This window comes from Pseudophryne corroboree, chromosome 3, assembly GCF_028390025.1.
Source record: "Pseudophryne corroboree isolate aPseCor3 chromosome 3, aPseCor3.hap2, whole genome shotgun sequence".
In the NCBI taxonomy this organism is placed as follows: domain Eukaryota; kingdom Metazoa; phylum Chordata; class Amphibia; order Anura; family Myobatrachidae; genus Pseudophryne; species Pseudophryne corroboree.
Window position 1 is genome coordinate 698,341,714 of NC_086446.1, and position 24,833 is coordinate 698,366,546.

At 45.4% G+C, this 24,833-nt stretch overlaps 1 protein-coding gene across 1 annotated transcript in view; it reads left to right on the forward strand.

The window, feature by feature from the left end:
- The first annotated feature begins 330 nt into the window (after window positions 1–330).
- MARCHF5 (membrane associated ring-CH-type finger 5) overlaps window positions 331–24,833 on the forward strand; it is a 211,247-nt gene continuing 186,744 nt past the window's right edge. Inside the window, exon 1 of the mRNA XM_063962041.1 lies at window positions 331–752. Within this exon, the coding sequence (XP_063818111.1) occupies window positions 706–752 (47 nt within the window). The 5' untranslated portion in view covers window positions 331–705. The remainder of the gene's footprint in view (window positions 753–24,833) is intronic.

Here is a 24,833-nt window from a genome sequence, read left to right on the forward strand (position 1 = left end):
CCAAATCGCATAGCACACATTGTATAGGCTCAAATCTCACCTTGCACAAATAGCACCGTGTGTAGGCCCCATTATTACTTAGTCATCTCTAATTGCTTATTTGTTCTAGACTTTCAGTCAGAATACATTTATGTATTAACAGTTTCTTACATAGTGCAGCATATTCCATTGCACTTTACAATTGGAACAAAACACATTAGAGCAATAGGATGGGTGAATGCCACCAACAGGAAAAGTGGGGGTGCTCTATGCTTCTATAACAATTAGTTGGAGGTGCACATAAAGGTGACCCAGCAGCCATCATTGTTCCTGCTTCCCTCCATCTTGGCATGTGATAAAACACTTCCCCGGGGTGCTACTGGCTCCTGCACCCCCAACGCACTCTGCATTGTACAGTACACATTGTAGTGGGTAGGAGGGTAATGCTCGCTGGGCACCGACCTCGCCCATCATCACCCTTGTGACGCCCCCTCCTCGCTGCAGCTGCTGCCCTCACTTCCGGTGCCCGGGGCCGCCGTGTCGTCGCGTGGAGTGACGTGACGGGATGTTCTGTCACGGTGCGGGGACTCTGCGCTGGTGATCTCCCTGCAGTGACGGAGCCCGGTGATCGGTACACGGGGGGCAAGAGGGAGGTGCTGACACTTAGCCGGGGGTTATGCGGACGGCAGCCTGAGCGCTGCCACTGACAGGAGACCGGGGGACGTCATGTCTGATCCCAACAGCAGTGTGTCCCTGCAGCAGATGCTGGACCGGTGAGTTCCTCCGGGTCCCCGCTCCACCCACACATACAGTATATACATGTCACCCTGCTCACCACACGTACTGTACTGTATATACTGCTGCCCACACATTTTATACAGTACATTCTGCTCCCCCCACACACATATACATACAGTATATACAGATCACACACACACACACACACACACACACACACACACACACACACACACACAGTATATACATGTCACACTGCTCCCCACACAGCTATTGTACAGTATATACTGCTCCCCACACAGCTATTGTACAGTATATACTGCTCCCCACACACCCACCCACACCTACTGTACAGTATATGCTGCTCCCCCCACATGTACTGTACAGCATATACATATGTCACACTGCTCCCTACACGAACACGCAGTATATACATATCTCACACTGCTCTCCTCACGAACACACAGTATATACATGTTACACTGCTCCACACACACAGTATATACAAACGTCACACTGCTCCACACACACAGTATATACAAACGTCACACTGCTCCACACACACAGTATATACAAACGTCACACTGCTCCACACACACAGTATATACAAACGTCACACTGCTCCACACACACAGTATATACAAACGTCACACTGCTCCACACACACAGTATATACAAACGTCACACTGCTCCACACACACAGTATATACAAACGTCACACTGCTCCACACACGCAGTATATACAAACGTCACACTGCTCCACACACGCAGTATATACAAACGTCACACTGCTCCACACACACAGTATATACAAACGTCACACTGCTCCACACACACAGTATATACAAACGTCACACTGCTCCACACACACAGTATATACAAACGTCACACTGCTCCACACACACAGTATATACAAACGTCACACTGCTCCACACACACAGTATATACAAACGTCACACTGCTCCACACACACAGTATATACAAACGTCACACTGCTCCACACACACAGTATATACAAACGTCACACTGCTCCACACACACAGTATATACAAACGTCACACTGCTCCACACACACAGTATATACAAACGTCACACTGCTCCACACACACAGTATATACAAACGTCACACTGCTCCACACACACAGTATATACAAACGTCACACTGCTCCACACACACAGTATATACAAACGTCACACTGCTCCACACACACAGTATATACAAACGTCACACTGCTCCACACACACAGTATATACAAACGTCACACTGCTCCACACACACAGTATATACAAACGTCACACTGCTCCACACACACAGTATATACAAACGTCACACTGCTCCACACACACAGTATATACAAACGTCACACTGCTCCACACACACAGTATATACAAACGTCACACTGCTCCACACACACAGTATATACAAACGTCACACTGCTCCACACACACAGTATATACAAACGTCACACTGCTCCACACACACAGTATATACAAACGTCACACTGCTCCACACACACAGTATATACAAACGTCACACTGCTCCACACACACAGTATATACAAACGTCACACTGCTCCACACACACAGTATATACAAACGTCACACTGCTCCACACACACAGTATATACAAACGTCACACTGCTCCACACACACAGTATATACAAACGTCACACTGCTCCACACACACAGTATATACAAACGTCACACTGCTCCACACACACAGTATATACAAACGTCACACTGCTCCACACACACAGTATATACAAACGTCACACTGCTCCACACACACAGTATATACAAACGTCACACTGCTCCACACACACAGTATATACAAACGTCACACTGCTCCACACACACAGTATATACAAACGTCACACTGCTCCACACACACAGTATATACAAACGTCACACTGCTCCACACACACAGTATATACAAACGTCACACTGCTCCACACACACAGTATATACAAACGTCACACTGCTCCACACACACAGTATATACAAACGTCACACTGCTCCACACACACAGTATATACAAACGTCACACTGCTCCACACACACAGTATATACAAACGTCACACTGCTCCACACACACAGTATATACAAACGTCACACTGCTCCACACACACAGTATATACAAACGTCACACTGCTCCACACACACAGTATATACAAACGTCACACTGCTCCACACACACAGTATATACAAACGTCACACTGCTCCACACACACAGTATATACAAACGTCACACTGCTCCACACACACAGTATATACAAACGTCACACTGCTCCACACACACAGTATATACAAACGTCACACTGCTCCACACACACAGTATATACAAACGTCACACTGCTCCACACACACAGTATATACAAACGTCACACTGCTCCACACACACAGTATATACAAACGTCACACTGCTCCACACACACAGTATATACAAACGTCACACTGCTCCACACACACAGTATATACAAACGTCACACTGCTCCACACACACAGTATATACAAACGTCACACTGCTCCACACACACAGTATATACAAACGTCACACTGCTCCACACACACAGTATATACAAACGTCACACTGCTCCACACACACAGTATATACAAACGTCACACTGCTCCACACACACAGTATATACAAACGTCACACTGCTCCACACACACAGTATATACAAACGTCACACTGCTCCACACACACAGTATATACAAACGTCACACTGCTCCACACACACAGTATATACAAACGTCACACTGCTCCACACACACAGTATATACAAACGTCACACTGCTCCACACACACAGTATATACAAACGTCACACTGCTCCACACACACAGTATATACAAACGTCACACTGCTCCACACACACAGTATATACAAACGTCACACTGCTCCACACACACAGTATATACAAACGTCACACTGCTCCACACACACAGTATATACAAACGTCACACTGCTCCACACACACAGTATATACAAACGTCACACTGCTCCACACACACAGTATATACAAACGTCACACTGCTCCACACACAGTATATACAAACGTCACACTGCTCCACACACACACACAGTATATACATACGTCACACTGCTCCACACACACACACAGTATATACATACGTCACACTGCTCCACACACACACACAGTATATACATACGTCACACTGCTCCACACACACAGTATATACATACGTCACACTGCTCCACACACACAGTATATACATACGTCACACTGCTCCACACACACAGTATATACATACGTCACACTGCTCCACACACACAGTATATACATACGTCACACTGCTCCACACACACAGTATATACATACGTCACACTGCTCCACACACACAGTATATACAAACGTCACACTGCTCCACACACACAGTATATACAAACGTCACACTGCTCCACACACACAGTATATACAAACGTCACACTGCTCCACACACACAGTATATACAAACGTCACACTGCTCCACACACACAGTATATACAAACGTCACACTGCTCCACACACAGTATATACAAACGTCACACTGCTCCACACACACACACAGTATATACATACGTCACACTGCTCCACACACACACACAGTATATACATACGTCACACTGCTCCACACACACACACAGTATATACATACGTCACACTGCTCCACACACACAGTATATACATACGTCACACTGCTCCACACACACAGTATATACATACGTCACACTGCTCCACACACACAGTATATACATACGTCACACTGCTCCACACACACAGTATATACATACGTCACACTGCTCCACACACACAGTATATACATACGTCACACTGCTCCACACACACAGTATATACAAATGTCACTGGTAATAAATAAAATAAATGTCACACTGCTCCCCACACGCACACACAGTATATACATGTCACACTGCTCCACGCACACACAGTATATACATATGTCACACTTGTTAGGTGACATTACTCTTTATTTTGGTCTGCAGGAGTGTCCTATAGATTGTAAGCTCGCGAGCAGGGAAGCTCTTGGCTCTTTTTGTGTGTTATTGCCCAGTCTCGGTTTATTACGACTGTATTCTCAATTCTAAAGCACAACGGAGCATGTAGGTGCTATATAAAAAAATGTAATACTTTAGGGGTCCTGCTGGCATAATGACCAAGCACACCAATTATAAAATTTTTTAAAAATCATGAGTTTCATATGTAAGTAGTATTAAAAGGTACTTTACATTTTAAAATACAAAAACAAATCACTGTTTATTACATTATGGCGGTATCCAATTAGCCGCGATATTGCGGTTTAGAATTCAGTATCCTATTAGCAGCGGTAAGTCCCCATAAGGATTATCGCAGATTTCTCTTCACCATCTCATCGCTGGTGATAAGTAGTGCAAAATTCCTATATTAAGCTAAAAACGTTGTGACTTGGTCCTGAACCCCTGGTGACTACCCCTTACCCCTGCCACCCGAATGACTATTTAAGCCAGTGATTTTCAACCTTCTTCAACTCAGGGCTCACTGAAAAGATTTTAAAATTGCCAAGGCACACCATTGTCCCCCACGGGAAAAACAAACACATTGGCCCCCACTGAAAAAACAATTATATTGACTGGCCCCCACAGAAAAAAAAAACAATCACATTGCTTCCCATAGTAAATCAATTACATTGACTAGCCCCCACAGAAAACAACAATCACATTGCTCCCCATTGTAAAACAATTACATTGACTAGTCCCCACAGAAAAAACAATCGCATTGCTCTCTATAGAAAAAAAATAACACACATTGGTCCCTACCCCTCGTCTGTAGCAGGAGCTCATTGTTATCCCTGTCCCTCATCAGCTGGGTTTGTACAGTCACACTCGCACTACAGAGCATTGAGTAGTGTGTGGGGTTGTGCTTGCTGGGGGACAGGCATGCAGGCGAGCTGGCGGGCTTACAGGACGGCAACACAGCATGCGTGACCTATGATGTCACGCTGCTGCGTCTCCATAGGTCACGGCCGCAGCGTGCCTGAGCCGCTTAGGAGAGCCCAGCGCTGCCTGGCCATTCTGTTGAACTGAAGCCAGCTCTGACTCCACGGCACATTTGACAACCGCTGGCGACACAGCGGTTGAAAACGCTGATTTAGGCACTTAGAAGTTTTGAATTATTTTTTATTAGCCACTAATGATGTCATTTTTGGGGTTAGAAAATGCAAGGTGGTGGAATTTGGGGTACAAGGTATCGTACAGCTATATTGGGAGCTTTATGAGTGGGGAAAGTGTTTTTAGGCCTGTCTCAGCTTTTGCTGGCTAGAATTATTGCGTGAATCCTGTAGGTGCAATAACCCGATTTTTCGGGAGATAGGTGCTATAACATTAGTCGCGATCATGGTTCTCGTTATCACAGCTAATTGGATGCCTCCCAATTTGTTAAAAGGGATTTATACTTTAAAAGTCATTTTTACAGATTTACCCTTTTCAATTAAAGGTTTCCTGTTATTTTTATATGTAGCAGGGGAGCTATCTCCCTCCATAGCAGTAGAGGTACAGCATGCTGGGGTCGTGCATGTGCTTTGGAGACTAGCATGCTTTTATTTGGAATCTCGCTTGTGTTCCTATGGCATCATACTGTGAAGTGGAAGTGAAGGGAACGCTTAGGAGAGGTCCTGGCTTGTATGTAAGTGCTAAGAGCCAGCTTAATACAACACCCAAATAGCCAGATAAGAGATCGCAACCAAAGTGCTATTATAAGGAATATATTGAGTTAAAAAAAAAATTATATGGAGAAACCTATTGAGAACTATGGGGTATATGCAATTGCGGTCGAATTCCGGCTGGAATTTGATCGTTTTTTAATTCGACACAATTCGACAGTCAGACACCCTGCCACCGGGAGCCGAATTCGACATATTCAATAAAAAACGGATTCGACAGTCCCGATGTCGAAAAACGGACCAATTGACGATGGCTGTGCGTCCTGGATTCAACTTTTTGAACGGCACAAGAGTGTTTCAAAAACCCAGAAAAAAATTGCGTGGGGTCCCCCCTCCTAAGCATAACCAGCCTCGGGCTCTTTGAGCCGGTCCAGGTTGTAAAAATACGGGGGAAAAATTGACAGGGGATCCCCCGTATTTTTACAGCCAGCACCGGGCTCTGCGACCGGTCCTGGTGCAATAAATACGGGAGACAAAAAGCGTAGGGGTCCCCCGTATTTTTAACACCAGCACCGGGCTCCACTAGTCAGAGAGATAATGCCACAGCCGGGGGACACTTTTATATCGGTCCCTGCGGCCCTGGCATTAAATCACTAACTAGTCACCACTGGCCGGGGTACCCTGGAGGAGTGGGGACCCCTTGAATCAAGGGGTCCCCCCCTCCAGCCACCCAAGGGCCAGGGGTGAAGCCCGAGGCTGTCCCCCCCCCCCCCCCCCCATCTAAGGGCTGCGGATGGGGGGCTGATAGCCTTGTGTCAAATAAAAGAATATTGTTTTTTGTAGCAGAACTACAAGTCCCAGCAAGCCTCCCCCGCAAGCTGGTACTTGGAGAACCAAAAGTACCAGCATGTGGGGGGAAAACGGACCCACTGGTACCTGTAGTTCTACTGCAAAAAAATACCCAAATAAAAACAGTACACGCACACCATGAAAGTAAAACTTTATTACATACATGCACGCCGACACACACATACTTACCTATGTTGACACGCCGACTCTGTCCACTTCTCCATGTAGAATCCATGGGGTACCTGAAAATAAAATTATACTCACCAAAATCCAGTGTAGATCTGTCCTCTTCTCTTTATAATCCACGTACTTGGCAAAAAAACAAACCGCATTACCCGGACCACGCACTGAAAGGGGTCCCATGTTTACACATTGGACCCCTTTCCCCGAATGCCGGGACCCCCCGTGACTCCTGTCACAGAGGGTCCCTTCAGCCAATCAGGGAGCGCCACGTCGTGGCACTCTCCTGATTGGCTGTGCGCGTCTGAGCTGTCAGATGGCGCATAGCACTATGCCGCTCCATTATCTTCAATGGTGGGAACTTTGCGGTCAGCGGTGAGGTTACTTGTGGTCAGCGGCTGACCGCGAGTAACCTCACCGCTGACCGCAAAGTTCCCACCATTGAAGATAATGGAGCGGCATAGTGCTATGCGCCGTCTGACAGCTCAGACGCGCACAGCCAATCAGGAGAGTGCCACGACGTGGTGCTCCCTGATTGGCTGAAGGGACCCTCTGTGACAGGAGTCACGGGGGGTCCCAGCATTCGGGGAAAGGGGTCCCATGTGTAAACATGGGACCCCTTTCAGTGCGTGGTCCTGCTTTTGCGTTTTATTTTTTTGCCAAGTACGTGGATTACAAAAAAGAAGAGGACAGATCTACACTGGATTTTGGTGAGTATAATTTTATTTTCTGGTACCCCGTGGATTCTACTTGGAGAAGTGGACCGAGTCGGCGTGTCAACATAGGTAAGTATGTGTGTGTCGGCGTGCATGTATGTAATAAAGTTTTACTTTCACGGTGTGCATGTACTGTTTTTATTTGGGTATTTTTTTTTGCAGTAGAACTACAGGTACCAGCGGGCCCGTTTCCCCCCACATGCTGGTACTTGTGGTTCTCCAAGTACCAGCTTGCGGGAGAGGCTTGCTGGGACTTGTAGTTCTGCTATAAAAAACAATATTCTTTTATTTGACACAAGGCTATCAGCCCCCCATCCGCAGCCCTTGAATGGGGGGGCAGCCTTGGGCTTCACCCCTGGCCCTTGGGTGGCTGGAGGGGGGGACCCCTTGATTTTTAAGGGGTCCCCACTCCTCCAGGGTACCCCGGCCAGGGGTGACTAGTTGGGGATTTAATGCCACGGCCGCAGGGACCGATATAAAAGTGTCCCCCGACTGTTGCATTATCTACCAGCTAGTGGAGCCCGGTGCTGGTGTGAAAAATATGGGGAACCCCTACGTCTTTTGTCCCCCGTATTTTTTGTACCAGGACCAGATGCAGAGCGCGGTGCTGGTTGTAAAAATACGGGGGATCCCCTGTCAATTTCCCCCCCCCGTATTTTTACAACCAGGACCGGCTCAAAGAGCCCGAGGCTGGTTATGCTTAGGAGGGGGGACCCCACGCATTTTTTTCTTGATTTTTAACCCATTCCCACTGAAAAACATGCTCTGATCTCTCCATATTATTTTAGTCAGTAAAAAAAAAAAAAATATTCTTTTAAAAAATATATTAAATAATACTTGTGGCTCCTAATAGACAAACCAAGTACCTTCTAATATAAATAGATATGCTATTAGCAACAAAAAAACATGTTTTTTAATTTTTTTATTAGATTCCGCCAGCAAAATGAGGCGCACTGAAATTGACGAAATGACTGTTGAAAAGCACTGTTGTCGAATCGACATTCTTCAATTGAATATACTTTTGTTGAAAAGCCGCATTTTTACCATTGCAGACATGTCGAATTTGACAACTGTCGAATTTAAAAAAGTCGAATCTGAAACGGCCGTTTTTTTTGTCGAAAAGTACTGTATTGCATTGTCGAATCTTTTTTTTGTGTCGAAAATGCCCCGTTTTTCGACATTTGCGGCAATTCGACCGCAATTGCATATACCCCTATGAGTGTACATTCAATTAATACTACTACTACTACTAATAATTTTATTTTTATAGCGTTCTTTCTCCAATAGTACTCAAGGCGCTTAACAGATACATAGCATAATATAGTACAGAAAATAATGAAGTACAGAACAGCTTTTCATAAAATACAGAAGCATGTAGATACTAAAGGGACATAATGGAAATGCTTGAGTAAACAGGAAAGTCTTGAGTCTTCTTTTGAAGGATTCTATAGTGGGGGCCTCTCGCACTGTGCGGGGAAGTGAGTTCCACAGAGTTGGAGCCGCGTGACTAAAAGCTTGACCGCCAGATGAATTATGAGAGATTCTAGGTACTGCTAAAAGTCCTTCATCTACAGATCGCAGTAATCGAGTGGGGCAGTATGGGATCAGAAGCAGCTTCTGGTACCTTGGGCCCTGGTCTTGTAGTCCTTTGAAACTCAGTAAGCCAATCTTGAAGATGATTCACCATCTTACAGGCAGCCAGTGAAGAGAGTAGAGTATGGGTTTTATGTGGCTAGAACGGGGCAGGTTGGTTAACAGCCTGGCAGCTGTGTTTTGCACCAGCTGTAAGTGGTGCAATTCTTTTGCTGGGATACGAAGGTAGAGGGCATTACAATAGTCCCGAGGTTCCCAAACTGTGTGCCATGGCTCCCTGTGGTGCCTCGGGACACTTGCAGGGGTGCCCTGGGTTGGTGGTCCAGGACCAATTCAAATTATTCATGGTCAATATAATAGGCAAAACCAGTGCTGGTGGCTGCCAGTCATAAAATATGTGGTCAAACAGAAGCAAATCTTGTCCCTCACCACACAACTGACCCTAAGGATGACATATAAACGCGATCTACTTAATGTAATATTTATTTCTAAATTTCTCAATAAGAAATTTTTGGTCTAGGGGTGCCGTGAAAAAATTCTGATATTCTAGGGTGCCGTGATTCAAAAAAGTTTGGAATCCACTGCAATAATAGTCTAATTGAGATGATACAAATGCATGCATGACTTTTGGCAGCTCATCTGAGGGAATTAAGTGCTTGATTCTGGCTCTGTGCCTCAGGTGAAAGAATTAGGATTTGATTGTGGCTGATACCTAATGTTTAAGTGTCAAGCCACCATCCAGGACAACGCCAAGATTCCGCACACGATAAGTGGTTTGTAATTCTGAATCCCGAGTGTAAATCCAGTTGGTTGGCAATGCTGCAGTCTTGTACTTTGATGTTGTGGTCCTATCATAAGGACCTCTGTTTTATCAGGGTTCATTCGCAGCCAACTGGCACTCATCCACTCCAGCTAGACAGCCATTTAGGGTTGCTATTGGGTTATCACTGCCCGGAGAAAAGGACAAGTACAGTTATGGATCATCTGCATAGCAGTGGTTGACCAGGTCAATGGTGCCTGATTATATCACACAGCGGGAGCATATATACTGCAAAAAGCATGGGGGATAGTATAGAACCTTGTGGGACACCACATGGCAATGGCACTGATGGTGATGAGTATAATCCAGACGATACTCTCTGTGACCTGCCTGTGAGAAATTATTTCCAGTTCAGGACTGTGCCATCCAGTTCTCAAAAATGTATCAGTCGTTCCCTCATTATCAAAGCAGTGTGCCATTCTGGAATAGCAGATCACGTCATCCAGCATTGCAAATTTTCCCTCTCACACCATAGGTTCAGGTTGAGTCGCTCAAAAATCTGATATCTGAAATATATTTGGATGTCAAAACAATTTTGAGCATGACTGTAATAGTGACACCTTTGCTTTCTGGTGGTTTACTGTACACAAGCTTTGTTTCATGCACAAAATTATTAATGCTATTGTAGTGTTCATTCTAGCACCCTGCACCTAATCAGTGAGGAGGGTATATTTTCATTTTTAAGGGCAAAATTTTAATGTGATGTATTGACACATTAGCTGTAACGATGCATCACATCTAAAAATGGCACTCTTCAAAATGAAAATGAACACTTTTATTGTTTTAAATTACATATAGGCTATGTGTTTATGAAACAAATACATTTTGTGTTTAGACTTGTGTCCCATCCTCAACATATCTCATTATGTTATGCAGATATTCCAAAATATGGAAAAATGTCCCGTAGTGATGTAACAGTTTTTCCAGTGGAAAATGATTATATGAATTAGTAAATTACAGCAGATGATCTCTGTTATAGAACTGGTCTTGCCATGTTAAACTTATACCCCTTTCACATCTCCAATGCCGGATCCCACCAAGGAATTGGAAACGGGTCCTTCCAGAGTGGGATCCGGCATTGGACCATAACAGCAGGCTTCGGCAGTCTTCCTGACCCGGCAATATGCCAGGTCGTGTTGCCATATCAGCGGGGGGGGGGAGCCGGCAGCGGGGTGAGGTGGCGCTGGGAGACGAGCTCATCTCCGCGCTGCCTCTCCCCATGTAGTGAACGGGCCGCTGACCCGGTATTCAACCCAGGAATATCCCTTTTTATAACCCGGGTTGAATTACGGGTCAGGCGACCCGGGAATTCTACATGGCCCCTTTCACATCGCACAGTGACCCGTGGCGATCAGGAAATATAGCGGGTTGATACCGGGTCATTTGTGCAATTTGAAAGGGGTATAAGCCTATGTGGGGGATTATTGTCACAATCTCAGGATTGCCCTGTGTATTTTCTATGTGTGTTGCTACACAATCGCTGTGCTGCAATGTTCTCCTGCAGTCTCCCAGCATGAATCTCGTAATTATTCTCCTCCCTAGATTTTGATGGGACCATAAATTACGCAATCATTGCAAGATATTTGCAACATTACTTAGGAAAGGAAATGTCCATTTGAAATCAGAGAAAGCAGTAAGAGGTTTTTTTATGATCCATCCAGCCTTTAATATAAGGGAATCTCACTTTGGGGGTAATTCTGAGTTGATCACAGCAGGTACTTTGTTAGCAGTTGGGCAAAACAATGTGCACTGCAGGGGAGGCAGATATAACATGTGCAGAGAGAGTTAGATTTGGGTGGGGTGTGTTCAATCTGCAATCTAAATTGCAGTGTAAAAATAAAGCAACCAGTATATTTACCCTGCACAGAAACAAAATAACCCACCCAAATCTAACTCTCTCTGCACATGTTATATCTGCCTCCCCTGCAGTGCACATGGTTTTGCCCAACTGCTAACAAAGTTCCTGCTGCAATCAACTCAGAATTACCCCCTTTGTTTTGTTTTTTTACACTATAAATATCCTCTACTTTAATCATAGATGCTAAAAAAAAAAAAGACTATGTAGACTGAGTTCGATTGTAGACTAAGGTTAGGGTCGCACATATCGGCCAAGTGGGTTCCTCTGAACGGGACCTGCTTGACCGGGAGGGGGGTTCTGTGGTATGCTGCAGAACAGGATCTGGTCAATGACACATAGGATTTCAATGGAAACAGTGCGGCACAGCCACACTGTGTGAACACATACATTGAAATGTATGTTTTCACAATTAAATCCTGCCGTCCTGTCATCGTATCAGACGGCGGCAGGACTGCCTCACATGTGTGGGTACCTGTATAGGCACCCATGTGCATTCTCCTTGCGGCAAAGCGGACCTGCTTTGCCGCTATGTGTGGCCGTAGCCTAAGACATTGTTTTTAAAACTTAGTAGTACAGGTTGAGTATCCCATATCCAAATATTCCGAAATACGGAATATTCTGAAATACGGACTTTTTTGAGTGAGACTGAGATAGTGAAACCTTTGTTTTTTGATGGCTCAATGTACACAAACTTTGTTTAATACACAGTTATTAAAAATATTGTATTAAATGACCTTCAGGCTGTGTGTATAAGGTGTATATGAAACATAAATGCGTTCTGTGCTTAGACTTGGGCATACCTCCCAACTGTCCCGATTTTCGCGGGACAGTCCCGTTTTTTGGGGACTGTCCCGCTGTCCCACCCGCGGGCCGCAGTGTCCCGCGGTGGGGGGGGCAGTTGGGAGGCTCCTGCACGCGCTGCTCTGCTTAGCAGAGCAGCGATGAATAGACGCTGTGCGCATGCGCACAGCGTCTATTCAGTCCAGACAGAGGGAGAGAGGGCATGCCAGCAGCTCACGGAGCGCTGGGCATGCCCCCTCAATGACAAAATCGGGGGCGTGGCTCGCGATCGCGGGTCCTCCCGCGAGGCCACGTCCCCTTTCACATAGGCCACGCCCCTTTTTTGGGAGCGCGCGCGGCTTCACCGCGCGTGTGTCCCTCTTCGCAAGCGGCTAAAGTTGGGAGGTATGACTTGGGTCCCATCACCATGATATCTCATTATGGTAGGCAATAATTCCAAAATACGGAAAAATCCCATATCCAAAATACCTCTGGTCCCAAGCATTTTGGATAAGGGAGACTCAACCTGTAAACAAAATAGAAGAGAAAAAATAGAATTCAGTACATGTGCTATTTTACCATACGATTGCCGAGTTCAGTCAGTGCTGTGTTAGATAGCAACGTTGCGCTTTGGCTGAGTGGTCCGTGACATGGCTTTGCACCAGCAGTGGTTGAGGTCTCCTGACCTGTGGGTTCCCTGGCATGACACTGATTGATGGGAGAGGGAATGCTTGCTACATGGCACAAGGCTGAAATTTTCCTTTTAGATTTAGAATTCCTTCAACATAAATAATTATTAATAATCCTTAACTGAAAGTGAAAGTAAAGCTGTAATAATGCCTTTTAATATGTCTTGAACATAGATAAACGGAACCATTACAACGGAATTTGCTGCTCTATATATAAGAAACTGGCAATACATAAAATAATGATGCAGCAGATTTATGCTACTTGTTACATTTGTCTATTTTGTTTTGTTTACCCCCCCATTTAGTTTCATTTTTTTAAAATTGTGTAAATAGGAAACATAGTGATAACATCAGTATTTATTATATTTATCAGTTCAACCTTTGCAGCTAGGAAATTGCCATGATAATTACCGTACGTTGCTGAGCTTTATTGGCTTAGGACAAAGGGAGTGTTATCCTCACCAATGAGATGATAAGACATGTAATACCTGTAGTAAATGTTATTCCGCTTCGACAAGAGCTTCACTATTTGTACATTTATACTTTGATATTACCATATCGCAGCTACTATTTCTTTCCTTTATTTTTTTCCCGGATGGACTTTCACTGTATTAATCACCCCAATTCATTATTTGAAGATGCTATCCACTTTATTAATATATTTTTGAACTTGTAATAGGTTTGTTAAACGTTTTAAACTATGTATATGTGCCGTTTTTTTTTAATCACTATATTCACCATCACTTAATTGATGATGTCATTTCCTGCTACTCTTCTATTTGCTACCTGTAGAAAAAATATCAGGGCTATTTACAGTGCAGACATGTCTTGATAAAGGTCTTATGACCGAAGTGTGTCGATTTCTGTACTGTGAGTAGCTGGAAAGTTCAATCCTATATCTTATGGACATTTTTTAATGGATATTTTATCCATTAATATTGCTTTTATTTGGATTTCTTACTTTTTACTTTTTTTTGTTTTTGGAATTGTGGATATTTTATGTACTTATCCTACTTATGTACCGTATTTAAAAAAAAAAAAAAGTAAATGCACCTGTTGGACTGATGGAGACTTATTCCTCCTTTTTTCATTGACAAATGATTTTGAGACTTATTCGCATATAAATATATAAATAAGGGTGGAGCTTTCCTTACCAGCGGAGAACAGCTTAAAGATACCTTGATAGGAGTCAACGCCACCTATTTCGTGTGAGTTGGGTTACGCAATATTATTTACCAGCGGCTGCTAAATGTAAAGATACCATTATAAGAGTTCTCATTCTAGCCCCGATGTGAGTGCTGGATATGCATAGTTGCCTCCTCTTATTTCCATTTGGGAGTGTTGAAACTGAGATGAATGCTTAAAGGTCCTTTGGGGTGCATAACAAAGATAACCTGATGTGTTTATGCTTACCTAATTTTTTGTGAGTGGGGTACGCCCATCTATCATCTGTCTAGGATTACATTTGTATTTATCCGTTACAAAACAGGACTACACATTGTTTGTTTTGCTTTTTGTCCCCTCTATACAAGTCTTAAAGGGTCCCTTGGACTATTGAAAAATGGAGAGGAATTATCTTCTATCAAATCTCCACCAAGGATTGTATCATCTTTTCCCTTGAATACGAAAGGAACGGAATATTGAACATATTATCGTTAGTGATATTGATATATATTTTGTAAATTAGCGCCTGGTGACACGTGATGTCTACATTTATTTTTTCCAATTTACTGTAAATGTGGTGACATTTATTTTGACACCTCAGTGTACAGGGCTGCTTTGCGCCAAATAGGTGAACTCTCCACTCCTCTTTTCTTACTATTTCTTTCTAAGTCGCCAATAATTTTACTTTGAAAATTGCCTTTAAGTAGTTGAAACTGACTCAGCCAGTGGCGGACAGTATAGTGTAAGAGCCGCATGGTCAAATCTAGGAGTCAGCAGAATCTTTTATTGAGGCTGGGAAGATGTGTAACTATTGACACCAATCGAAGCGACTCCCAAAATGCAGCTGCAGCAGTTTTATAGGTCCGTTCTGACTCCTGATTTTGTCCAGCTCTGACCTAAATATTTTAAAGCATGTTGTTGGCAGCCATTTAGAGGTCATCCAGGACATAGGGCATTCAAAAGGGATCCATACTGCAGGTGCCAACTGATATTCATCATTTGGTGAGTTGTAACTGATACAATCTTCTGGCGAAAGCTTCTGGCCAAAATGCTTTAATGCCTTAAATTTTAGTGACATCACATGCCAAATACAATTGTCTGACATCAGGGGGGTAACTTGCGATGAGTGAACCCAAGTAAAAGTTGCAGTCAATACAAACACTCCTGACCACCTGTACAAAAGGGGTTATTCCGAGTTGATCGTAGCTGTGCTAAATTTAGCCCAGCTGCGATCATTCACACTGACATGCGGGGGGATGCCCAGCACAGCATGTCCGTGGCGGAGCCCCCTCCCCCGTCGCGCCCCCCCCTTCAGTTCGGCCACGCCTGCGTTGGCCGGACTGCGCCCCCTCAGAGGCGATCGCTAGGCAACGACGGCTGCCATGCGCAGTTCCGGCCTGATCGCTGCGAGAAACTGCAGTGAACGATCGGGTCGGAATGACCCCCAACGGCTAGAGAGTAATGGTCTTTGGCACTAAATCATAATAGATTTCCAGTGCTAAATCAATAAATAAATGCCAAAAATTGTATAAAAAATAGTATGGAGCCAGTGTGTGAGAGGCCTAATGCGCATTCTTATAGCTCTGATGCAGCACAGTGTAATAGAGGTTGAGTATCGATTATCCGAAATGTTTATCAGCGCTTTCTGCTGGTCGAATGTACAGATACTTTGTTTCATGCACAAAATTATTTAAAAATATTGTATAACATTACCTTCAGGTTATGTGTAGAAGATGTTTATGAAACATACATATGCTTGGGCTCTATCCTTAAGATATATAATTAAGTACAGGTTGAGTATCCCTTATCCAAAATTCGGGTATATGCAAATATTCCAGACTCTGAAAAAATCCAAAACACTTCTGTTTCCAAGCATTTTGGATAAGGTATACTCAAACTGGATGTACATACAGTATATGAGTCTTCATATAGAAATCTATTATATTGCACCTAAAGTTAAATCTGGCGATTGCTACAGGCAACATTAAAGTTGTCGGAAGCTTGTGTGTGTGTGTGTACAGATCTGCAACAGTAACATTATTTTTTGCAGTATGCATATTTACCAGGCTTTAAAAATGCATATCAAATAATCACACCCCTCTATGCAGTTCACAAACTTACATTTATTGCTCTTCTGTACGGCAGACCACCATTGCTGTGCGGCTTCATTGTATAGAGCCACTAAGCACATTTTCCCTTTGCATTGTGGCCAATATGCGTTGTGTGGGGCTTCAAGTATTTTTACTGTAAATTGTAAGCTTTGTTTGTAAGCAAATACCCATTTTGGTAGTAAGTATGTTTTCTTTGAAACCAATGGATTCTATTTTTGTTCCTGCTTGCATGTGCGAATGAACATTGGGATGAATGTAATAGGGTCCGAGTTGCCTTAGGTGCGGGACTTTGGGCCTATATTTTTAAAGCGGCAATCATTTACAAGGCAAAACCAATTTGTCATTCTCGCCCCAAAGTCCCGCACCTCCGTGAACTCGGACACTTTTATATTTACCCCTTATCATTTATTGAGGCATATAAAGTTCAGGCAAATTTATCTGGTTGCCGTTTGTTAGTGATGGTTTGCAAGTTTTTCTTTTGACATGGATAAGATTTTGATGGGTGCAGTGACTTTATTAACGGACTGGGTGATAGAGACTACTTCTTGACTTTGCCTACGGATCCAGAATTTCTAGTTCTTCATTGCAATCTGCTGTTGTGTTATTGTGAAAGCCATTTTTTGTGGCATTATGTATATTCACTTTTACAGGTGGTTCATTGCACAGTCCCACCGCAACTAATGCTCATCACATTTAATAAACTACAAGATAAAAATGTCCCCATTCCCTCTTCTCTGTTTAGAGCAACCCAGAGGTTCCCAAAGGCGGTCCTCAAGGCACCCCAATGGTCCTGGTTTTAAATGTATCCATGCTTGGCCACAGGTGACTTAATTTGCACCTTAGACAACTTGATTTAACCAGCTGTGCTGAGCCATGGATATACCTAAAACCTGGACTGTTGCGGTGCCTTGAGGACCGCGTTTGGGAACCTCTGGTGCAACCAATCCACCACCTATTCAAATTCAGGGAAGAGTGCTCAGAGGTCATGTTTCCATAGATAGTTTTTATCTCTATGGTGACTACCGCAAATTTGCAGTCACATAGGGGGTAATTCAGGCCTGATCGTAGCAGCAAATTTGTTAGCAATTGGGCAAAACCATGTGCACTGCAGGGGGGGACAGATCTAACATTTGCAGAGAGAGTTAGATTTGGGTGGGTTATTTTGTTTCTGTACAGAGTTAGTTTGAACACACCCCCCTCCCAAATCTCTCTCTGCACATGTTATATCTGCCCCCCCTGCAGTGCACATGGTTTTGCCCAACTGCTAACAAATTTGCTGCTACGATCAGGCCTGAATTACCCCCATAGTCCCACCATAATTGGAACTCCTCATTTGGTGAACTTAGGTTTATATTTTTAAAAAGTATTTCTCTTACGTCCTAGAGGATGTTGGGGACTCCGTAAGGACCATGGGGATAGACGGGCTCCGCAGGAGACATGGGCACTTTGAGAAAGAACTTTAGGTATGGGTGTGCAGTGGCTCCTCCCTCTATGCCCCTCCCCCAGACCTCAGTTTACTACTGTGCCCAGAGGAGACTGGGTGCATTACAGGGAGCTCTCCTGAGTTTCCTGAAAGAAAGTATATTTGTTAGGTTTTTTTTATTTTCAGGGAGCCTGCTGGCAACAGACTCTCTGCATCGAGGGACTGAGGAGAGAGAAGCAGACCTACTTCTGTGAGTTTCAAGGCTCTGCTTCTTAGGCTACTGGACACCATTAGCTCCAGAGGGATCGGTACGCAGGTCTCACCCTCGCCGTCCGTCCCAGAGCCGCGCCGCCGTCCTCCTCGCAGAGCCGGAAGATAGAAGCCGGGTGAGTATGAGAAGGCGGCAGAAGGCTTCAGATCTTCACTGAGGTAACGCACAGCAGTAAAGCTGTGCGCCATTGCTCCCACACAGCACACAAAAACGGCAGCCACTGTAAGGGTGCAGGGCGCAGGGGGGGTCCTGGGCAGCAATATAACCTCATTTTCTGACAAAAGTAGATATATACAGCTGGGCACTGTATATATATAAAGAGCCCCCACCAGTTTTTTATATATTTTAGCGGGACAGAAGCCCGCCGCTGAGGGGGCGGGGCTTCTTCCTCAGCACTCACCAGCGCCACTTTCTCCACAGCACAGCGCTGAGAGGAAGCTCCCCGGACTCTCCCCTGCTTATCCACAGTGAAAGAGAGTTCTAAAGAAGGGGGGGGGGGGGGGGCGGCACATAATTTGGCGCAAAAATAAAGATTACAGCGCTATCTGGGTAAACATATTGTGTGTTTTTTCTTGGGTCATTAGCGCTGGGTGTGTGCTGGCATACTCTCTCTTTGTCTCTCCAAAGGAACTGTCTTCAGATAAGAGGATTCCCTGAGTGTGTGGTGTGTCGGTATGCGTGTGTCGGCATGTCTGAGGTAGAAGGTTCTCATAGGGAGGAGGTGAAGTAAATGACTGTGGTGTCTCTGTCGGCAACACCGACACCTGACTGGTTGGATATGTGGAATGTTTTAGTGCTAATGTGAATTTATTGCACTGAGTCTAGGGAATGTACAGGCGTCAAACCCTGCCTTTCCCCTATGTCACAGGGACCTCCAGGGTCTCAAAAGCGCCCACTATCCAAAATAGTAGACACTGACGCCGACACGGATTCTGACTCCAGTGTCGACTACGATGATGCAAAGTTACAGCCAGAATTGGCAAATAGTATTCAATATATGATTATTGTAATAAAAGATGTTTTGCATATCACAGAGAAACCCCCTGTCCCTGACACGAGTGTACACATGTATAGGGTAAAGAAACCTGAGGTAACCTTTCCCTCATCTCATGAACGAGTTATTGAAAAGGCTTGGGAATCTCCAGTCAAACTGCAGATTCCCAAAAGGATTCTTAGGGTGTATCCTTTCCCGACTAAGGACAGGATACGGTGAGAATCTTCCCCAAGGGGGGAAAAAAGCATGAGAAACTTCCCCAAGGGGGGAAGAAAGCGTGGACACGCTTATCCAAAAAGGTAGAGCTGCCATCCCAAGATAGCAGCAGGCTACCTTAAAGTCCATTTACACACATTCTAGTACCTTACTCAGGCTGGAGTTTGTAGCGCTGTAGCGTTTGATAGGTACCTTATCGACGGAAATTGATACCCTGAATAAGGGTACCATTTTATTGACCCTGGGTCATATTAACGATGCTGTCTTATATATGAGAGATGCTCAAAGAGACATTGGCCTACTGGGTTCTAGAATCAACACTATGTCGATTTCTGCTAGACGAGTCCTATGGACCCGGCAATGGACAGGTGGGCCGACTCAAAAAGGCATATGGAGGTTTTACCTTACAAGGGTGAGGAATTGTTTGGGGAAGGTCTCTCGGACCTTGTCTCCACAGCTACAGCTGGTAAATCAAATGTTTTGCCTTTTATTCCCTCACAGCCTAAGAAAGCACCACATTATCAAATGCAGTCCTTTCGGTCACAAAGAAACAAGAGAGTACGAGGTGCGTCCTTTCTTGCCAGAGGTAAGGGCAGAGGGAAAAAGCTGCACAACACAGCTAGTTCCCAGGAGCAGAAGTCCTCCCCGGCCTCTACAAATTCCACCGCATGACGCTGGGGCTCCGCTAAGGGAGTCCGCTCCAGTGGGGGCACGTCTTCGAATTTTCAGCCACATCTGGGTTCACTCACAGGTGGATCCCTGGGCAATAGAAATTGTTTCTGAGTGTTACAAGCTGGAATTCGAAGAGGTGCCTCCTCGCCGGTTTTTCAAATCGGCCCTGCCGACTTCTCCCCCAGAAAGGGAGATAGTGTTAAATGCAATTCACAAATTGTATCTTCAACAGGTGGTGGTCAAGGTTCCCCTACTTCAACAAGGGAGGGGATATTACTCAACCCTGTTTGTAGTCCTGAAACCGGACGGTTCGGTCAGACCCATTCTAACTTTAAAATCCCTGAACCTATACTTGAAAAGGGTTCAAGTTCAAGATGGAATCGCTCAGGGCGGTCATCGCCAGCCTGGAAGGGGGGGATTTTATGGTATCTCTGGACATAAAGGATGCATACCTTCATGTTCCCATATATCCACCTCATCAGGCGTACCTGAGATTTGCGGTACAGGATGGTCATTACCAATTTCAGATGTTGCCGTTTGGGCTTTCCACGGCCCCGAGAATTTTCACCAAGGTAATGGCGGAAATGAGGGTGCTCCTGCGCAAGCAGGGAGTCACAATTATCCCGTACTTGGACGATCTCCTCATAAAAGCGAGATCACGAGAGCAGTTACTGAACAGCGTGTCACTTTCACTGAAGGTGTTACAGCAACACGGCTGGATTCTCAATATCCCGAAGTCGCAGCTGGTTCCTACGACTCGTCTGACCTTCTTGGGCATGATTCTGGATACGGACCAGAAAAGGCTTTATCTTCCAATGGAAAGGGCTCTAGAACTCATGACTCTGGTCAGGAACCTATTGAAACCAAAACAGGTGTCAGTGCATCACTGCACTCGAGTCCTGGGAAAGATGCTGGCATCTTACGAGGCCATTCCATTCGGCAGGTTCCATGCGAGGACCTTCCAATGGGACCTACTGGACAAGTGGTCCGGGTCACATCTACAGATTCATCAGTTCATCACCCTGTCCCCCAGGGCCAGGGTATCTCTCCTGTGGTGGCTGCAGAGTGCTCACCTTCTAGAGGGTCGCAGGTTCGCCATTCAGGACTGGGTTCTGGTGACCACGGACGCGAGCCTCCGAGGTTGGGGAGCAGTCACACAAGGAAGAAACTTCCAAGGTCTTTGGCCAAGTCAAGAGACTTGTCTTCACATCAGCATCCTGGAGCTGAGGGCCATATACAACGCCCTTCGTCAAGCGGAGACCTTGCTTCGCGACTTACCAGTTCTGATCCAGTCAGACGACATCACCGCAGTGGCTCATGTAAACCGCCAGGGCGGCACAAGGAGCAGAGTGGCAATGGCGGAAGCCACCAGGATTCTTCGCTGGGCGGAAAATCATGTAAGCTCATTGTCAGCAGTGTTCATTCCGGGAGTGGACAACTGGGACTTCCTCACCAGACACGACTTGCATCCAGGAGAGTGGGGACTTCATCAGGAAGTCTTCGCACAGATTGCAAGTCAGTGGGGACTGCCCCAGATAGACATGATGGCGTCCCGCCTCAACAAAAAGCTGCAGAGGTATTGCGCCAGGTCAAGAGACCCTCAGGCGGTAGGTGTGGACGCCCTAGTGACACCGTGGGTGTTCCAGTCGGTCTATGTGTTTCCTCCTCTTCCTCTCATCCCAAAGGTGTTGAGAATAATAAGAAAAGAGGAGTACAGACAATTCTCATTGTTCCAGATTGGCCACGAAGGGCCTGGTATCCGGATCTGCAGGAGATGCTCACATAAGATCCGTGGCCTCTTCCTCTAAGACAGGACCTGTTGCAACAGGGGCCCTGTCTGTTCCAAGACTTACCGCGGCTGCGTTTGACGGCATGGCGGTTAAACTCCGGATCCTAGCGGAAAAGGGCATTCCGGAGGAGGTCAAAAGGTTAGGAAGGACGTGACAGCTAAACATTATCACCGTATATGGCGAAAATATGTTTCTTGGTGTGAGGCCAGGAATACTCCTACGGAAGAATTCCATCTGGGCCATTTCCTTCACTTCCTACAAACTGGAATGTATTTGGGCCTAAAATTAGGCTCCATTAAGGTTCAGTTTTCGGCCTTATCTATTTTCTTTCAAAAGGAATTGGCTTCTCTCCCAGAAGTACAGACTTTTGTGAAGGGAGTACTGCATATTCAGCCTCCTTTTGTACCTCCGGTGGCGCCTTGGGACCTTAACGTGGTGTTGAGTTTCCTTAAGTCGCACTGGTTTGACCACTTAAAACGGTGGAGTTAAAATATCTCACTTGGAAGGTAGTCATGTTGTTAGCCTTGTCTTCGGCTAGGCGAGTGTCGGAATTGGCGGCTTTGTCTCATAAAAGCCCCTATCTAGTTTTCCATATGGATAGAGCGGAATTGCGGACCCGTCCTCAGTTTTTGTCTAAGGTGGTGTCATCTTTTCATATGAACCAACCTATTGTGGTGCCTGTGGCTACACGAGACTTGGAGGATTCCGAGTCCCTTGATGTGGTCAGGGTTTTGAAAATTTACGTGGCCAGAACGGCTAGAGTCAGAAAAACAGAAGCACTGTTTGTCCTGTATGCAGCCAACAAGGTTGGCGCTCCGGCATCAAAGCAGACTATTGCTCGCTGGATCTGTAACACGATTCAGCAGGCGCATGCGACGGCTGGATGGCCGTTACCAAAATCGGTCAAGGCCCATTCCACTAGGAAGGCGGGCTCGTTTTGGGCGGGTGCCCGAGGGGTCTCTGCACTACAGCTGTGCCGAGCTGCTACTTGGTCGGGTTCAAACACTTTTGCAAAGTTCTATGAGTTTGATACCCTGGCTGAGAAGGACCTTCTATTTGCTCAATTGGTGCTGCAGAGTCATCCGCACTCTCCCGCCCGTTTGGGAGCTTTGGTATTATCCCCATGGTCCTTACGGAGTCCCCAGCGTCCTCTAGGACGTAAGAGAAAATAAGATTTTAAACCTGCCGGTAAATCTTTTTTTCTCGTAGTCCGTAGAGGATGCTGGGCGCCCGTCCCAAGTGCGGACTACTTCTGCAAGACTTGTATATAGTTTTGCTTACATAAGGGTTATGTTATAGTTTTCATCGATTTCGGACTCCAGGCAGCCCTGAGAAAAGCTTTTTATGAGGTAAAAAGTGAAGACTTCAAGGGCAGCAGCGGTGGTAAATGTTTTGTGACATTCACTGCTGCAGCTCCAGCTCTCCCCAGCGGCGCTGTACACTCCCAAGCCCTGGTTGCCGGGTACCTACAGCGGGGGCTCCGGATTACTTCATGTTAGGCACACACGGCTAGGGCTCTCCAGGATCGCGTGGCCGCGCTTCGGGAGGTGGTAAGTGGATCCGCTCGCGGGACCCGGTCTTTATCGCGATCCGGTGCGGTCAGTGGGAGGCGGGCCGCGCGCGCTGTCGGTGGACACTGTGGATACAGGCGATACCACTAGATCACCAGGGCATGGGCGCAGGTCCTGTTTTCTCTTAAAAACGATTTTAATATCGCCCACAGTACCCGGTGGTTTTGACAGCAAGGGGGATAAGGCTTAGACCTGAAGCCCCTCCCCCAGCCCCAGGGCGCCATTTCCAGCAAGTGTTCCCACCCTGGAGCTGCATCTCTGTCTTTTTCTCACTCCCTGTCAGTGTCTGCGGCGCCATTACTCCTCAGCTCACTGTTCCTGGGACTGCTTGGGCAAATCCTCCTATGTAAAGCCGCCTGGTTGTCAGTGCTGTGACTTTACATGACACTTAAGTATTCTACCTGCCTTTTTAGTCAGTGTTAATTAAGAAAGAGTGCATTTAGTCAGGGGTTTATAGTACAATTACCCTGTGATATACATCCAGTTTCTTACTATGTAGTGTTATATATATATTGACTATATAGCTGTGTAAGCTAGTCCAGTGCAGTATTATTGTCTGTAATAACCTCTGCATTGTACAAACTGTGACTATTTGTGTGTGCATTGATAGCTGAGTGGTGTCCATCTCGTGTCTTTCACTCAACTTGCTATCCCTATATTCTATAACCTGAGGGGGCTTGGTGCGTCAGGTGTTATTTAATATAGGATTTTCACAAAGATATACTGTATTACGTATTTTTCTCTGTGATTTAGTCACCATATC